At 39.9% G+C, this 19,499-nt stretch overlaps 1 protein-coding gene across 4 annotated transcripts; it reads right to left on the reverse strand.

The window, feature by feature from the left end:
- Window positions 1-3,867: 3,867 nt before the first annotated feature.
- On the reverse strand, window positions 3,868-19,138 carry LOC120558725 (phosphoribosyl pyrophosphate synthase-associated protein 1-like). 4 transcript variants are annotated; one of them, XM_039799923.1, is made up of 12 exons: window positions 18,918-19,138; window positions 18,474-18,643; window positions 16,659-16,711; window positions 15,010-15,076; window positions 12,035-12,207; window positions 10,981-11,096; window positions 10,764-10,819; window positions 10,368-10,513; window positions 8,175-8,225; window positions 7,220-7,290; window positions 6,452-6,598; window positions 3,868-4,362 (listed from the first exon to the last, which is right to left on the reverse strand). In XM_039799923.1, exons 2-12 carry the CDS (start codon window positions 18,635-18,637, stop codon window positions 4,204-4,206), a joined length of 1,203 nt encoding a protein of 400 aa, XP_039655857.1. In that variant the 5' UTR covers window positions 18,638-18,643; window positions 18,918-19,138; the 3' UTR covers window positions 3,868-4,203. The 4 variants fall into 4 exon arrangements, with proteins under 4 accessions (XP_039655857.1, XP_039655865.1, XP_039655846.1 ...); XM_039799931.1 differs by having other exon boundaries at window positions 19,054-19,071; XM_039799912.1 differs by having other exon boundaries at window positions 18,474-19,138.
- Between the last annotated feature and the right edge of the window lie 361 nt (window positions 19,139-19,499).

Consider the following 19,499-nt stretch of genomic DNA (forward strand, 5'->3'; position numbering starts at 1 on the left):
TTGTGGATCTAAATGTGTAATAAAAATATATGCACAAAAAAGTGAAGCTTGATGAGTGAAATTGTTAATAGGTGTATAAATTATGTAATATTTGCTGAGAGGCAAGTTCACTTTTTATTAATTAAGCAGGTAAGTTATTAACAGTAAATGATAAATCAATCATTAATTACATTAACATTTAAACAATTTCTTTAAGGAAATCGTGTCATTGAACCAATGAGTTAACCTGACGAGACAGATGGCTTGTTAACACAGATCCATCTGACAAGCCGCCATTGGAAACTGTTTGGAAAAGGGCAGACACTTTCAAAAAATACGTGGCAGGTGATTGGATGAACTATCTGTCTATCACGTCTGCCATTGTTGTTTCGAACGAAGACTCGCAGCTGTTACACACATCTTAGTCTATATCCACACTGTTCCGGGATTGCTCTGGTGCCGCTGGAAATTCTGTCAGATGCCCTTCTTTTTGGCCGGATGTCCATTACCTTCCGCTTTCTTTGTATTGGAATTTTAAACTCCGGTCGATTCATGAGGACTATGGTTAACTGCTCCTCAGATCTCTGAAAGGTAAATCCAGACAGCTAGCTAGACAATCTGTCGAACGCAAGTTTTCTGTTGCACGGCTAAAACAAGTTTTGAACGTACACATTTCTCCAAAACAAGTTCCTTCCCGAGGCTATTTTGCAGTGGCACCGTTGCTTCGTCCGGCGCTTAGCATCCCCCGTGACGATTGTGACTGGTTTAAAGAAATGCCAATAAACCAGTTTTTCTCCCATCCCGGAATGCTGTGTGGACTAGCCAGACCTTCCTCCGCAGCGCTGTGGAGGGAGGTCTGGCAATGCGAGACTATACACACCTAAAGCCCGCCCGTAGCTGCCAGTAGCTCCTTGCTGATTGGTATGGTCTGGTGCTGTTATGGACACAAACGCAGTACTTTAAGTCTGACAAGATGAATTTTTGTGTGATAAGCGATCCAGCGAGATTTGTGCGTGATCTCGTGATTTCACGGGAATCCAACTGCTGTGCATGGTAACCAATGAATGACAATATATAACAATAAATGGCAGAACATAGATAAAGCACCATAAGGTAATGGAACATGTTGAAAATATGCCATTTTAAGCACAGTATATAGTACTGTATTGTAGGACTGCTGTCAATTTTGACTGTTATCTGATCAAATTTACATAGTTTGAAACTTTCTGCTTTTACAACTACTGCTCCGTTTCATTCAGTCTTAAAATGTAACAAAATGCCAGAAAATTATTCCCTATGTTTGTCTAGTTTTTGTTGGTATTCATGTTATTGAAATAAGTGACTCAAGTAGTAAATTAATGTGAAAAGTGGACTGAAATCAAGAGTTTGAGCTCTACATGTATCAACTGTCTGCATATATTATAAGATCTCCCTCACCATCTGTTGGTGAAAAACAGACATTACATTCAGTGAAACTAGTAACAGCTCAGGTTTTAAATGCTTTGGTTCTTAACTTTAATATCCAAATACCTAGACACAGACTTCACTGCATAACCTCATTAGTTCCATCAGTGTTCGGATAACAAAGAAATGTGCGCTGATGTTAATGTCCATCATCAGTCTGGAAAGATTGGATTGTCTGACAGTGTGTACACAAACTGTTGAAGTCTAAGGTCTATAAGAGCCGTTTTTCTGAACCATAAAGCACACTTTAGCTTACAGTAAATGACTGAAACAGCCCAGATAATGTCATTTTTACAACACTTTAACTTCAGATGAAAGCAAGTGTGACATCCCAATTAAGGAGGCCGTGCAAACTCTGCTAACTGGCTCCAGGCCTGAAAGGACAGCAGTCAAAGTAAAGAAAAACAAATCCTTGAGCATCACAACATTTAAATACTGAACAGTTCAGCAGCACTTTAACCGGTTGACAAAATGGATCATGGTGCAGTTCCTGAAATAGCTGTGCATGGTTCCCCTAAATGCAACCTGCAACCAGTGAAGACAGTTTAAGTGCTTAGGTCCAAGCACCACCACCCCCCTCCCCCTCCATCAGATTAGACTGAACAAAGTTTCCTGTTTTAATTTGAGGAAGTGGCCGGGTTAACGTTTGCGAGCAGTTCCTCTTTCAGTCCACATTTAAACATTCTTCCGCACTCGGCTCATGTTCATTTGCGAAGGGAAGGAGGCCTAGAAGCTTCACAGTCAGGCAGGTGTGTGGATTTGTCATCTCATAACGCAGAGATCTACTTTTATTTACGTCTGGGATGGATATTTGGGGATTTCTGGACAGTAATTTTACGTACACTACTTGTACTTTAGTATTAATTTTATTAGCATCCAATGGTCCAATTTTAGCTGCAGCGAGGAAAGCCATTCATACAGTCAGTACTCATTTACTGAGATGCCTTCGCCCCTGGACTTGGTCAAAGCTCCTCAGCAGATGAAAGCAACTCTGAGGCGTTTAGAACAAGTTCAGGGTCCTGGGCAGAACACAGCAAGATTAATACATAGAGTGTGTGATGAAATGTCAGCTGTTTTTGTGTTGCTTGCATATAAACTAAGTAGTAAGGCGTGTTTTCTGCCTCTGCAGAAATGTAAATATAACTGTCTAATGTGTCACATGCCATTTTTAGTCTGAGCATTTATGGGCCATATGTCAATGTGTGAGACAGACTTGTATATTAGTCACATGTTCAAATCATGAATAAAATGAAGGAATAAATATATTTGCAAATTAATTCTTTTTCAGTCAGTTACAATTAGAAACTATTATCACCCCAAATATCAGTTAAATGTAAATCAATAGTGATCATATACTGTACACCCACAGTGGTAGAACAAATTTAAATTTCATATACCATCTAATTATTTAAAGACACAAAAGGTTCATATGCCTTTTGTGTCAGACATACATCACACACACCATGCAGCAGGATTTATTTAAAAAAAAAAATGAATCAAGGCACATTGCTACTATGAAATCCTGGAACTTACCACACCGTACTGTATTTCCTGATAAGTGCTGTGCTAGGGCTGGGACAATATGCTTTTGTCCCGATTCCATTCTTTCACGATGCATGGGTGCCGATTCGATTTGTATTGCGATTTTTATTTATTGCAATTCTAGAAGTATTGCGAAAGCATTGAGTATTACGATTTTCTTTTCCTTCTTTAACAAAAACAAAAGTTGAATAATACACTTGTAGAGACAGTCATGAGACATTTCTAAATATTGTTTTCTAAAAACAATGCACAAAACATGTTTATTTCATTGTAAATAACATGTATGTTCTGCATTTTTTGCTTTCAGTCCGTTTTGCTGGAAACGGATATGATGTAGTTGCCCTCGACGGCACCGTATGAACAGAAAATATTTAGGTAAATCATTGGTTAAAAAATATAAAAAAATATTGATTCTAGGAAAAAAAAAATCTATTTAAAAAAGAAATCCCGATAAAATCATGAATCGTTTTTTCCCCACCACTATGCTGTACTGTATAATATACTGCAATCGTAAAATGACAAAACACCTGATGGAATGCAGAGCTCTTTGGCAAAAGCTTAATGATGAACATTTTCATCTAACTGTAGCTGAACACTGCAGTTTGACATTTCATGCATTTCCATGCTTCATAAAGCAAGCCGCCTCAGCTGTGACTGAAACTGTGACTGAAAGCTTAGCTTTAGGTGTGAAGCCACTGTACTGTACATTTCTGGCAGTTCCAGAAATGTCTTTTCACTTACAATGCAAAATGCAAACCATGAATGTACGAATGGCACATGTGGTACTGTGCTACATTCATCCAGTTATTCATGTATATCCAAGCATTTGTCACTTTACATCTGATGTAAAAAAAACAAAAAAAAACAAAAAAAAACACAGAATTTCACTCCCCCAAGAACTGTTTTATTTGCCAAATTCTGTGGCATACTGAGAGGATGCACATGTTACATTATGTCGTGGTATTTATGTTTTCAGATGGTAGGAAGCATACATTAGTGAAGTGAAACTGTTTGTATTGTTTGTAAAGTCCCACTGTGTAACATATCAGAAGAATAAAGCAGAGTTTGAGTTGCTTTTTATCTCACATACAGTAAATACAGCCAAAACAAACAGAAACAACAGGTTAAAGCAGAAACATGTTCAATCTTGATTCATAGTCGTCGGTGTGTGTGTGTGTGTGTGTGCGTGCAGGAATGTAAATGCAAGTGTGTGTTGCCTCAGTCATCCAAAGCGATGTTACGGAACAGATAGGCCATGGACTCTCCGTTGTGGGTGCGCCGGATGGCCTCAGCCAGGATCATACTGACATCCACAGTTTTGATTTTTGGACACTGCAGCTTCTGGACCTCATGAGGTACAGTGTTGGTCACCACCACCTGGAGGTGCAATACGACAGCCTTAGAGAATTTGTTTCAGCCTGTTTCCATGACTATAGGGACTGCTGCCCTGAGTTTAGATTCTCAGGTAGCACTATGGGGCTTCTCCTGAACTTTCTAACTCTAAACATGAGCATTTGATTGGTTGGTCTGCTGAAGGTGGTACGTAACCTGGCAATAATCGATGCATTACAAATGGCACATGGAAATGATATTAACATATAGCTCTGCATATAATCAAACCCCCAACGAGGTTATATATTTATTTAATGTCAAGACCTCACTCTCATGACATAGGATTCCCCAGAATTCAAAGCCATTCCTCACAGTTACACATGTTGCCAATACAGTGAATGAGAGGCTGAAATTAGGGGTGAAAAGTCCCATAAACCAACACAGACAAAAGGTCAAGGCATAAGTAAACAGGATAGCACGCTGGGAAGGTTCAAGGCTGTCATCAGGTTTGTGTTTTGAGTAATGTTTTTTTGAGCCCGAGACATTAATCAAAGCACTAGATAACCATGAAGGACATGCATAAAGTTTTACGGATTGAGCATAAATAAATATGGAGCGAAAACCCCACAATTATTTGCTTCAGACAGATAAATCAATACAAGTAGTGTAGTGAAAGGTATTTGCAGGAGTGATTATCTAAGTTTTCTTATTTATTTTTTTAGGAATGAATGAATTAGATCAGTTTATTGAATGTAGTTAAAAAGTTAAAATTATCCCATATTTGACATACATTTGTAATGCACCTTTGAATGTTAAAAAGGTGCAATATGTAATACTGACAGCTAATGTTTAAAATACTTACTAGAGTACAAATTCAAAATACTGGGGTTAGTCGTCTCCCCGCCCCTGGTCCTACTCAGACTCAAAGTTCAAAAAGGTTGCCAGGCTGAGACCGCAGCAGCCACAACAATGTTGCTAGATGCTTGTTTCACATAGACAGACATTACTTCACTGCACAGTGGAGTAGCTAACATTAGATGCTGGCTATATTGACAGTCATAAAAGCCTCACGCGGAGCTCTGTACCCAACTGACAGACACACTTTTTTGGCTTAGAATTACTGTAGTAACCACTAAAAACACAACAACCTTGCCGTCCTCTCCACCTGACGGACAGACACACTTCCTCAGCTTAGAATTACGGTAGGAACCTCTAAAAATAGCACTACCTTGCCGTCCTCTCCACCCGACTGAACACACTTTATCGGCTTACAATTACAGCAACAATCGCTAAACACACTGCAAACTCACGGTCCTCTCTTCCCGATTTACAGCCTCCCTCTCTTGGCTTAAAATAACTCACCATTGTCGGCTATGGCCGCTGAACAGGCTAACGTTACACGTTATAAAGAGCCGTGGCCTGCCTGGTCCTCCGGTAATGTTAGCAGGGTTAGCATGGCGGTGTTAGCCAGGACCGATTGGGATCACTTTACTGGCTGTGTCTCAATTTGTTTTTGCAAGTAACCAACTCAGGTACTCTAGCTATACAATTCAATGGGAGTACACAAATGTTGAAATTACATAAAATGCCCATCCCTTGTAGCCATGATAAATTAGCCTGAAGCTAATGCTTACATGTTCAGGAGGAAATTAGCCAACTCCCCGTCTTTTTGGGCTTTAAGCTGTCTCCATCTTTCAAATACATCTCCAATATTTACCCGGGGTTTGTAACATCTCTGGTCTCTGGTCACGCAACTGTTAGAAACATGCCGTTTTTTTTAGGTCGGGTAGAATTTATCTTTGTTGATCCCGTTAGTTTGTTTGCCGATTTCATGGCTGTACTGACGTTACAGCTGTAGCGCCCTGGGTTTGCGTTTTTACAGCTATATCTGGCAACCCGGCCTGGCTGTCAAACTGGGCAGTTGATAACAACACACAGGCCAAAACAGAAATTTTGTCACGGAACGGAAATTTCAAGGAGAAAATACTGGCATTAGCATTGTTGTCAGAAAAGATGGTATTTCAACTTCCTTAATATCTGATGACACATTAGGGTCATTTTTGGATGTATTACAGTAAATATATTACATATTGGACCTTTAACATTAGTGACAAGATCCACATATTGATTTTACCTCATCGATAGCAGACTCCTCTATTAGTCTTGGTGCATCTGCAGACAGCAGGCCATGTGTAGCCATGATGTAGATCTTGTAGGCTCCTCTCTCCTTCAGGATTTCTGCTGCTGCAACAAAGTCCTCCACATCATCTATAATATCATCCTGAGAAAATGGCAACAGGGTTAGGCATCACACAAGGACAAAGGATACATATATTTGGATTACTGGAAAACTGAATGTCGTCATTTAGGTTTGTACTTTCTGGGGCAACACGTCACGGTGTAAATAATGAAAATCTGACATTTCTGAGGTTTTTTGGAAAGTGGCATCTCTGGTCTCTGGTCACGCAACTGTTAGAAACATGCCGTTTTTTTTAGGTCGGGTAGAATTTATCTTTGTTGATCCCGTTAGTTTGTTTGCCGCTTTCATGGCTGTACTGACGTTACAGCTGTAGCATCACAAAAATCACAAAAATCTCCAGAAATACAGTCCTTGGCCTTGCTGTGATATGTTGTGGTAATCTCCACCTTATCAGAAATGAAGCAGAAGCAATAAACTCACTGAACCCCACAAGATCTGTATAATAACTAACAAATGCCAAATGGAAAATAATCTGTCACACAAATTAGCCTTAATACTTGATACCCCCACTTTCTACAGTATGACATAGGATTACCTAAACATTAAAACATTTTCTCAGACTGCATTTTTCTAATGCAGAGGTTTTGTGAGAATGATTCCTAAATTGCTTTAAGTAAATCACATAAAAGTTTGAGGTCTTACAACAATAATGGCGATTCTGCCTCCTACATCTCCAACAACTGTGATGGGTGGCTTCTCCTTCGCCATCATCACTGAAAGACACAGATGAAAGAATGTTGGGAGTGTTGTCTAGAACTACTCTGTAAAGCGTCCTTAGATAACATTTGTTATGATTTGACACTACAAATAAAAGTGAATGGAATTCTTGAAGTGAGAAATCATTAAGGGAGATTTGGGGAGAAGGGATTTGGTTTTGAACATCATGCAAGAAAAGCTCTACCCCAGAAAGCTTCCAGCTACCACAGCACCAGTTCAATAATGTCAGGCCATTTTAAACTGTTGAGTTAGCTGTGGGAGAAATTTATGCTAAATCCAAATCAAGACTTAAAATGGGTTTACATGGTGCAATTACATGGGGACGCTTTTGGTATAGTGGGTATATGAACAAGTGGGTGTAGAGCAGAGCCTTTTTTGGAACCACGTACCAAGATCGATCATTAGTTGTAATCTAATCAAACACTATTTCTAACAAATTACAATATTGATGTTACAAACATGCCAAGTTATCTTGGAGCTCAAGTATAGCCCCCAAATTGAAGTCACTCAACTCCGACAGGCATATTCAAAATTTCTCAAGTACTTGAAGGTATTTCAAGTAATAATCGATCCCGGTCTCAAACCCAACACATCTGACTTGTAGGACCCCCCCACACTGAGGCCCCGACCGTGTCAAAAAACATCTTCCAAACAACAGCAAGACACGTTCTAAGGTCCGTTCCCAAATCCATCACGAGGCATCTGTGCAAAAACTAAAAACTTATTAAATGGTTACAGATTTCAGGGTTAAAAAGGAAGCCAAGAAACTAGAATTGAAACAAAAGAAAATCAAGCAGTTTCTGAACCCACAACTCAAAATTTTTCAAGCAAAAAGATGCAAAAATGGAAGCACAAATGGATTCAAGCGTTATGATCATACTTGGGAGCTCCATCCCAGGGAAAGAAGAAAGATGTCTGGGGCCTTCATTGGCTAAAGACAGGAAGAGAACATATGAATGCACAATTAGACAACAAACAGAAAAAAAATGTACAGAACACATCATAGGCCCGTTCCAGAAAGCAGGTTTAGTGAAAACTCTGAGTTGGTTAACCCTGAGATGAGGGAAACTGAGTTTTCCGTTTCAGAAAGAGAGGTAACTTAACCTCGGAATCAGTTACTATGGTAACTGAGCCTGTGAACCTAACCTGGTCGGGAGCAGGTTTTCTTCAAGAAACCTCGAGTTTCTCTCATTCTCCTCCCTCTCAGAGAAATTCATTTCCTCATTCATTCATTCAGTCTGTATCAGGCGCATTTTAATGCAGTTTGTTATCTGCATGAATAAAAAGACGTATTGGTTTATGTCAGGCAGACTATAAAACGTGTCATGTCCTTTTGTTGACGATGCCGCTGATGAAAAAGCTGTAGGCTATTAATTCACAGAGAGTTTACGTGGGTATTGAGTCCCGACTATAGATGCATTTTCATTTCCACATAAACGATTTGAGAGTAAGATGGCTTTTTGTACCATGAACTGATGTTTCACGTAATCAATGCATGTGTGAAGGCAGAGAGAGAGAGAGAGAGAGAGAGAGAGAGAGAGAGAGAGAGAGAGAGAGAGAGAAGGAATGAGTGCGATTCAGCTCCTGCTGGAGAAGAGAAAGCTATGTCCAAGTCGAGGGGGGAGAAGGAGGGGGATGGTAAATTCAGCAGAAAAGACAGCAGATGGAACAAGATGAGATGAGGAGAGAAATAAATCTGGCTGGGGAAGAAAAAGGGGGCAACGTCAGTCACTGCCTGCAGTATTTCTTAGCTGGCTTCAACAATGTCTGGGGCAGGGCTGACCTGAAACATGCTGAGAAAACTGTGTGTGTGTGTGTGTGTGTGTGTGTGTGTGTGTGTGTGTGTGTGTGTGTGTGTGTGTGTGTGTGTGTGTGTGTGTGTGTGTGTGTGTGTGTGTGTGTGTGTGTGTGTGTGTGTGTGTGTGTGTGTGTGTGTGTATATGTGTGTTACAGCAGGGTCAGCAGGGGCATTACACTGGCCATTTTAGGCAGCTTTAAAATAAGACTGAAACTGTGAGCGAAGGTCAGCCCTGCTACTGGGCATTACTCAGAGCTATTTGGATCTTATAAAGAACAAAACAATAAATACAGTATAAAAAAAAGATACCAAGACATTGGTTATGTTTAACAGTTTAGGGAACTAATCTTTGGCTTACAATTTCTGTGGCTACAGACACATGAGCATCAGATGGCAATGTACCTTGGCATTAATGCTTCTTACAGTCTGATGAGCACACAGCTCCAAACTCAAGCCCTCTAATCTCCCTTCTGGAAATGTAGTTTTCCATGTCGCCCAACAAAAGAGCTGAACTTGCCAGCACATTTGCTCTTCATTTGGCCAAGACAAGTTCATAAGTGCTAAGAAGCCCTGACATTACACAAGTTGTTTCAAAAGTAAGTTTTCTGTTGGCAGTGGAAACACTGCATCCTTTTATTTTCATTAATGATTAATAAAATCCCTGCTGATAATACAGTTGCATTCCAGTCTATGGCTGTCTTTATGCCAAGTTTTAACACTTATGTAAAATAAAATGATCTTTTTGTATTCATAAGTTAACAGTCACCAAGATACAGAAAAAGATATAGATGAGGAGATGGCTTTCACCTTGCATGCATGACCTGTGTTATAAATAAACAACTGAACAACAACTGAAACTGTGATAGACCAGAAAACAATTCTGACCTGGCACCCATCATTTGCCCACTGGTGACAATAAATGTTAAGCGATCGGAGATTCTCCCTGTGAGGTTACTGCCACTGTTGTTTCACTGAGGTGCTCTCTTGGCTGAGCGTGCACAATAATGCCAAAAAACAACAACATCCAAGGCACTTTCTTGGTGTTTTAGTGAAGCACAGGTCACATGATCATGAAGAGCAGGCTTGAAAGAATATGTGGAGTCAACATTAACATGAAAAGCAACTTTGTTTACATTCAACTAGTAATACAGAATCAGTCATAAAACTGATATTTTTCCAGTAATGCCATAATAAATATATGTAACTGAGTGTCAAAAAGGTAACAGAATATGATGATACTTGGGAGCAGGCATGTAGCTGTGTTCTGTGTCTTACATGGCAGCTCCAGGCCGGTGTGTCCTGTGGTGGTGCGGGACAAGGGGGGAGAGTGTCTTCCATCAGCCATGTCCAACTCTGAATGATGGGCCTCCCCGTGCATCACTGCCAGCCCGAGTCGCAGCCTCTCAGCGTAGGACTGAGCTCTGAGACAGACGGACACATAGACACACAAGAGTCAAAGAAACTGACAAACACAATACATACAAACAAATACGCAGGCACAAAAGAGCAGAAAGAAGTTTGCACAGAAGTTTAAACATACCTACAGAGACAAAGTGGTATAATAAAAAGACAAAAGCACAATCATAATGTGACGCTAAAGAAAGAAACTTTCCACCGTGACAGTAGGAAAAGTGGTGCACTTGTGTTAAACAGAGAATGCTTTCTTGTTACCGCTTGGCAGCTGAAGGGGACTTTGCAACAATTACGGCATTCCTGTAGTCTGGGATCTGAGGAAGGAGAAACATTCTTTTCACTGATAAAATATAAAACTGAGATCTTACAAAAGAATAAATGCTGTTTAACTATATATTAGTTCCAAAACTCATTTGTTTATGTACAGTAGAACACCATCATTGCTGTGCCTGTGTCCAGTGTAACACAGCCTCACCTCATCCTGGATGTACTGGATGAGAAAAGGGGAAGCTCTCAGGTTGTCAACAGGGAAGCTGAAGAAGCCCTGGATTTCTTTCTGGTGGAGGTCCATAGTGATGATGTGAGTTAGCCCTGTAACACCAGATATACGCGCGTGAGTTGGTATGGCTTCAGAACATATTAATGCAGCACAAAATTACAGAGCTCCCTGGCAAAGAAAATACATTTTGGCATGGTATTCAAAATAAAAGCAGGAAATTATAAGACCACAAAAATAGGTATAAGTAATGTGGTGCGCAAATTAATACATCTCCCGCCCTCTGCCTAACACATAAACTATGCAACAGGACTTGCACACTGTCTAATTTGCACACAACTCTAAGTGGCCTGAAGCTGAAACCTACAAGGACTGGACAAAGCACACATAAAGATTGTTCCTACCAGCCTGCACATATATTTTAGTCTTTGACAGAGTATAAACCTTACATCTGAGTGAATACACTAGACAAAACTCTGAACAACTAATCAGTAACGACTAGAGTTCTTGTGGTACAAGCCCCTGCAAATCTTCCTGTGCCAAAACCAACATGGACGGCAGTCTGCCCTAAATCTTTACAAATTACAACTATATGATTCTATCTGCCGAATGTCAGCATCAACTGACCTAGACAAACATATCATAATATGTGACCCTGCCTTAACAGTAGGATTGGGCAACGATAACGGGTTCCAACATGGTATTGCTTTAAAAAATTACAATTCCAATGGAATCTTTTCTTTAATGGAATGGTTGGAAGATTTGGTTTCAAATCTGATCATCATTTCCAAATTTAAAATGTGCAAGTTTCGTTTTTTGTAGCGGCCAGGGGCTTGTTGTGTTGCAGCCGCCGAGCCCAGTAAGTGGCGCTCTAGTGTGGCTTTATTTTACATTGAAAAAACCCGGTAAACCTGTAAATCACCACTGAATCAAAATCAAACTTTCCTCTTATTTGTGAAATAAGCATCTGACCAGTTTCAACTCCACCCCTCAAAGAACCTGAAAAAAGTAAATTACAACACCCAGTCCATACCAGCTTTAGCTAACATGGATGCTAGCAGCTTGCAGACAATGGATCCTCTCTTCCTCATCTTGCACTGCTTGCTGTAAGGAAAGTAGGGAATGACCCCGATGATGTTCTTGGCACAGGACGTCTTCAGGGCATAGGCCATAACCAGCAGCTCCATGATGGCCGTGTTGACATCTCTGAGAAATAACGCATTCAATAACAAGAGATTCCATCAGACATCACAACCAAGATAAACAGTACTGGTACAAAATCAGCCTATAGTCGGCCACAAAGATGATCCAAACAGGTACAGGAGGATATGTTGATGAGCTGATGGGGATTGATGAGTCAACAGTTTAATGTTCATTATCAAAATCATTATCCCATAAATCATGTAAACACTGTCTGGTAAGAATTTAACTGTTCCCATTGTTTTCACATGCCCTGTTATTAGACTCCACCTCAACCAGCCGTTCCTCTAAGCCCTAAGCCAAAAATAACCTTGAATGTTTCGGTTGTGATATCATCAAGTTCATCATCATCATCACATAGTTAACTGCATAGCTAAACGTGGTCTAAATATAAAGTTATTTTCAGAAATAGAATTCTTGCTCACAGGACATTTTTAAATCAATATCCTTTCTGGCTAGAAGCTAAAACTTGGTAATGTGGTGGTGTCTAATGTCTGTTATTTTGATGACTAGGACAGTTAGACTACTTTAGAAAGATGAAGAGCTGTTGGTGTAACAGCATACTGTATCTAGCCATTTTGGCCTTGACAGCTTGTTCAAACCAAAGATCCCACAATATGATGTCCCCTCCTGTGAGCTCTTGTTATCTTTCAGAGCATTCCTCTTCATCATAGCAAAAACCGGATTAACAAGGACAAACAGAGGAGTCAATGGCAGGAGTGAAATGGCCATTGTTAGTGTTGTTCTTCCTGTTTTACTTGCTGCAAAGAGATATATATATTATATATATATATATATATATATATATATATATATATATATATATATATATATATATATATATATATATATATATATATACATACATACAGTGCCTTGGAATGTATTCGCCCCGGAACGTTTCGACCTTTTGCCACATTTCAGGCCTCAAACATAAAGATATAAAACTGTAATTTTTTGTGAAGAATCAACAACAATTGGGACACAATCATGAAGTGGAACGAAATGTATTGGATATTTCAAACCTTTTAAACAAATAAAAACTGAAATATTGGGTGCAAAATTATTCAGCCCCCTTAAGTTAATACTTTGTGGCGCCACCTTTTGCTGCGATTACAGCTGTAAGTCGCTTGGGGTATGTCTCTATCAGTTTTGCACATCGAGAGACTGACATTTTTGCCCATTCCTCCTTGCAAAACAGCTCGGAGCTCAGTGAGTTTGGATGGAGAGCGTTTGTGAACAGCAGTTTTCAGTTCTTTCCACAGATTCTCGATTGGATTCAGGTCTGGACTTTGACTTGGCCATTCTAACACCTGGATATGTTTATTTGTGAACCATTCCATTGTAGATTTTGCTTTATGTTTTGGATCATTGTCTTGTTGGAAGACAAATCTCCGTCCCAGTCTCAGGTCTTTTGCAGACTCCATCAGGTTTTCTTCCAGAATGGTCCTGTATTTGGCTCCATCCATCTTCCCATCAATTTTAACCATCTTCCCTGTCCCTGCTGAAGAAAAAGCAGGCCCAAACCATGATGCTGCCACCACCATGTTTGACAGTGGGGATGGTGCGTTCAGGGTGATGAGCTGTGTTGCCTTGCTCGCCAAACATAACGTTTTGCATTGTTGCCAAAAAGTTCGATTTTGGTTTCATCTGACCACAGCACCTTCTTCCACATGTTTGGTGTGTCTCCCAGGTGGCTTTTGGCAAACTTTAAACGACACTTTTTATGGATATCTTTAAGAAATGGCTTTCTTCTTGCCACTCTTCCATAAAGGCCAGATTTGTGCAGTATACGACTGATTGTTGTCCTATGGACAGAGTCTCCCACCTCAGCTGTAGATCTCTGCAGTTCATCCAGAGTGATCATGGGCCTCTTGGCTGCATCTCTGATCAGTCTTCTCATTGTATGAGCTGAAAGTTTAGAGGGACGGCCGGGTCTTCTAGATTTGTAGTGGTCTGATACTCCTTCCATTTCAATATTATCGCTTGCACAGTGCTCCTTGGGATGTTTAAAGCTTGGGAAATCTTTTTGTATCCAACCGGCTTTAAACTTCCACAACAGTATCTCGGACCTGCCTGGTGTGTTCCTTGTTCTTCATGATGCTCTCTGCGCTTTACACGGACCTCTGAGACTATCACAGAGCAGGTGCATTTATACGGAGACTTGATTACACACAGCTGGATTCTATTTATCATCATTAGTCATTTAGGTCAACATTGGATCATTCAGAGATCCTCACTGAACTTCTGGAGAGGTTTGCTGCACTGAAAGTAAAGGGGCTGAATAATTTTCGCACCTATTTTTCAGTTTTTATTTGTTAAAAAAGTTTGAAATAGCCAATGAATTTCGTTCCACTTCATAATTGGGACCCACTTGTTGTTGATTCTTCACAAAAAATTACAGTTTTATATCTTTATGTTTGAGGCCTGAAATGTGGCAAAAGGTCGAAACGTTCAAGGGGGGAATACTTTCGCAAGGCACTGTATATATATATATATATATATATAAACAACATAAAACACACACACACACACACACTATAGCTAGTATTGCAATAGTCAATTTATAGCCAGGCAGGTAGATAGATACTGGGTTATCAGAGCCTTTTGCTGAACAGCTGCCTGCTGTTGCTGGAAATGAGACTGATGAGAGGGAACCAAAAATTACATTTATGGGCTGTAAAAGAGGCTGAAAACCTCAGCAGAGTTGGGTGACAATTCTCTTAGGTGGCATCACATCACACAGTGATATGATCCTTTGTTAATAAGATAGAAGATTAAGGCATCAAGAGCATCCTTCTGTCTCACCTGGGAATGGTCTGAATGATAAAGATGTCTTGTCCACGGACAGACTCTTTCACGTCCACTCTAGTCTCTGAAAACATAACCAAAACAAAATCATTGTGGGTTCAGGTACAAAGTTAAATGAGACAACACTAAACCGTAGCTCATTAAAAGTGGAGTATACGAGTCTAATCCAATAAACCTTTTGTTAAATTTAGCGAATATCTCCTCACGGTACACTAGCTTTCTGTTCAGCGTGTGCACTGAAGAAAAATAAGGTGTTCATTAGGGGTGTAAAAATTCACCGATACACATCGGTATCCGGTTGTATTATCATAGATACGATTACATCAATACACGGACCCCTGGATCGATCTAAATGGACCAAGATTGGGCCGATGGTCCGATATTCAATTTACGAATCGCTTGACTGAAGCTTGGCTGTCAATTCAACAAAGCCGCTGCTGTCTGCGCGGTTTGCCGTTGAAAGAGACGGGTGTATGTTTATGTATGTGTGCAAGGGAGATAAAAGCCTCGCCATCTGTTTGATTACGGACTTGGTCGTTCATGTTCGGGTGGCAGGGATCAGCTAATAAGGACCTTTGTTTGGGTTTGCAGAAAAAAACGTGCCGACTGCTAAGTTTCGTTTTTGGAGTTAGGGTGAGAGGAATACATCTTGGATATTGTGAATTGTACTAGCTCCGGTCAGTGAGTCATCCATTCTTGTGTGCATTTATAAACATGTGAGTGGACTGTATTTCAAGGTCTTAAATTTATATTGACGTTTATATGTTCTAATCTAAGATGTTCAGTTACATTAGCATAAGAGTCTGCTAGCCGCATGCTAACAACAGTATTAAATTGTGTTCATATACATACTCACATAAAACATAGGATTATTATTGGAGTGCTCACAATGGCTGTGTAACGTCAACTTATGTTAACAGAGTTACTGTCTCTAAGATTAGGGCAGCAAGGAGGCTGTTTAATTTAATATGGAGCTGATGAGTTTGTTATTTGGTTATAAGTGGCTAGTTGAAGTTAGCATGTCCTAGCTTTACTATTACCTGGTCCCTTTTACAAAATATATATTTATTTGAAGGTAGGCAATGTTTCTTTTATAGATTTGACTTATTTTCATTTATAATGGGAAATGAATGTGTTTACAATAAACTAATAAAATATTAACTGTATATATCAGATTGAATGGTATCTCATCGAATCGCACCGAATCGATTCAACATTGAATTGGACTGAAACTTCCCATAATAAAATGTATCGTCCCTGAACCGTATTGTAGCCCATGTATCTAGATACGTATCAGATTGTCTTATAAAAGGTAGAGATGTACACCACTAGTGTTCATACATAGCCCTAGCTCTGTAAATGGGAAACAAAGTGGCTCGGACCGAGTCACACAACACAATTCTGTTTGAGTACAGGACAGGGGAAAACCTATGGATGTATAAAGAGAAAGGAAGTGGGAGCAAGAGGGACAGGAAATCTGACACATGTACGCTAATGTTCTGAAGGAGCACTGAAGGGTGTTGTTCAGGTGTTGAGTTATCAACACTCAAATATCAACAATCTTTCTCCAAAATCGCAGACTTCACCTTTGATCCAACACGTTCCTTTATGAAACTGAGGGACCTAAGGATATTCATCAGCCTTACCTGTATTTGGCTCTTGATGAACCAGTGACTTGCCCAACTCCACACCCAAGCGTCTGGGGAAATAAAAAGTCTGCAGTGTGAAAAACACAAATACACCTTTATGTGTTTCATTAGTTCAAGTGTGGAAATGTTCTAGCGTGTACTAGACTGTTTTTTTTTATTGAGACTAGCAGCTTATTGGACCAACTAAACCACAAAAAGGGGCTAACACGACTCAAAGAAAATAAAAGAATGATAATCTTGATAATCAACTACTTATTTAGGTAATTTGTAGAAGTGTAACGATTAGGCGATTAATTGATTAGTCAATTGACAGAAAAATAATTTGAAACTATTTTGGTATATCAATTAATCATAATTTTTCCAGCCAAAGCTCCAAACATAATTTTTATCCTTTGGATCTGCTGCTTATCTGTTTTATATCATTGTAAATTGGCTTTTGGACTGTTGGTTGGACAAAACAAGACATTTGAATACATCAAATTGAGCTCTGAGTGATTTGGGAAAAATGTGGAACCCATACATTGAAGCTTTTGTTAAGTTCAGTTGTGTAAATGTGACAAGACTGTAAATCTGTTACCAGGTTCAAAGACGAAAAACGTCAACACATCCATGAGAAGTACTTGGCACCAACAGACTGAGCTAAATATTAACATTCAGAGCAGAACAATCCTGTTGCATCAAGTCAAACTCTGAACAAGCCCAGGCATTATGAATACAGCTGTGCGTTAGGCAAATAAATGATGCTGGTAATTTTAAAAACCAAACAGTCATAGTGCCAACTATAGATAATGAACTTGATGGAACTTTAAAGCACACCACAGATGAGTGAGGGTTTGGCTTGGTGACACTATGGCAAAATAATCTCCATAATAATGTTATATAATGTTGACAAATAGTGAAAACTGAGACTTTTTCGCTGTGTGAGCGATGCAACTTCTACTTGGCTCTCTGACAATTGTGCAGGCTGCTCCCCTTTTTTAGTAGGTCGACTTATTTCGGTTTGCAGAGATCTGGGTCAGTGCTTTAATTAGGACCACAAACAGAAATGTCCTATTGTTTTTATTTTCATATCATGCAGATGCCTCTTAACCTGGTTTCACTAGTTTTTCTGCTAAACCAACAGCCATTTAAATGCCCCATGAATCATTGCCTATTTAAAAATGCCTGGCTGCCTGACACAGTAACATCCTGTGTACAGTATCCATGCCCTGCATACTCCCTTGACAGAGCAGTATTAGCACAGTGAGCTTGTTTCATTACAAACATTCTCACTGAGAGGTATTTTGAATTTCCCACGCCAAAAACATAAGGAGCATAACAATGCAAGGCGGCTGATAGATTTTTACCAAAAGTTTCCAAAGTTTTGTGCCAACATTTAATGTGTTAAAGTTTGATCACGTTCATGCCAAGACTGTAACTTCTGATCATTTTCAGGTTGGAAAATCCACTGAAATAGCAGTTAGGCCATCAAGGGAGAACTGCTAAATGTGGTTTGTTGTAGTTGTTGTTGCATGTAAGAGTAATGTAGATAACCCAACTGTTTTGCAATGTAAGTGAGTGTGTGTGTGTGTGTGTGTGTGTGTGTGTGTGTGTGTGTGTGTGTGTGTGTGTGTGTGTGTGTGTGTGTGTGTGTGTGTGTGTGTGTGTGTGTGTGTGAACAATGGGCTACACACCCACCTGCATCAGGTCACCTGCAGCTCCCAGGTGTACTGTCAGGGACATGGCATGTAACAAAGACAGGCCAATCCTCAACATTACAGACATTAAATGAAATTAATTCATGATGGTATTATTCAGTTAAACATCACTTACTCTGTGATCTTTTTGGCCAGCTCGGTGCAGGCGGTGGTGGAGTTAGCAGAAAAAACACGGTAGCCACTTCTTGAAAGATTCATTTTCTTGTAACCATAGGACAGCTTTGGAGTTTGAGAAAGAGAGACCAGAGACCCGTGACGCCCAAAACGCCTAATAGGCATGCTGTTCTGGAATCAATGTGGTATTTGTTTTGGTTACGTTTCCCCACAAGAGTCAAAAATCGTCAGTTTATTACCCGTAGTGCAGTTTCCACACTAACATCTAGCTAAACTATGGGTGGTTAAGACTTCCACCATGCAGAAGCCTCTTTCAGTAAGAAAATATAGAACTTACTGAATCTGCGTAACAAACTAAAATAATAAAGCCCTCATGCCCCACACGTAAGCACGTTCTCGTGTTAGCTAGTCACCAACTACCAGCACTACAAAAGCTACCATCTACCTGCAAATCGACAGCAGATGGAAAGCTTAGCTCTGTGTATCCATGCCGCTCACTGACGTTTTCTCGTCTTCAGAACATGTATATACACACACAGACACACCGGTTTATGCTAGCAAGAAGACGAGCTGAAATGTACCAAAACTGTCCTGGGCGCTGCTACAGAGTTACTCCCAAACTCCAAATGTGGCTACTGTAAACTTCGCAGCAATGCAGTCTCAGCGGGGAAAGAACACGTTCATTGGGTGGATGGAATAAGGAATTACTTTAAAGAGAACCAATCGGAGACTAGATCGAAACAACAGAGGGCGTGTAAGATATATTTCTGACCAATCAGTGCGTAGGATTTGTATTACATAAAACTAAAGGGCAACGACCAAAAAATGTGGTGGTGGCATGTTTCGTCATAAACATCCTAACCATAATAGCTTACATCCATGATCATAACAGGCAGCGCGGTAATTAGAGCAGCAGGTTAGTAAGGCAATCATTGGGTTTAGGGACTATAAGGTAGGCCTATCTACAGTGAAGAAAGAAAGAAAGAAAGAAAGAAAGAAAGAAAGAAAGAAAGAAAGAAAGAAAGAA

Source organism: Perca fluviatilis, chromosome 1 (assembly GCF_010015445.1).
Source record: "Perca fluviatilis chromosome 1, GENO_Pfluv_1.0, whole genome shotgun sequence".
Classification (NCBI taxonomy): Eukaryota; Metazoa; Chordata; class Actinopteri; order Perciformes; family Percidae; genus Perca; species Perca fluviatilis.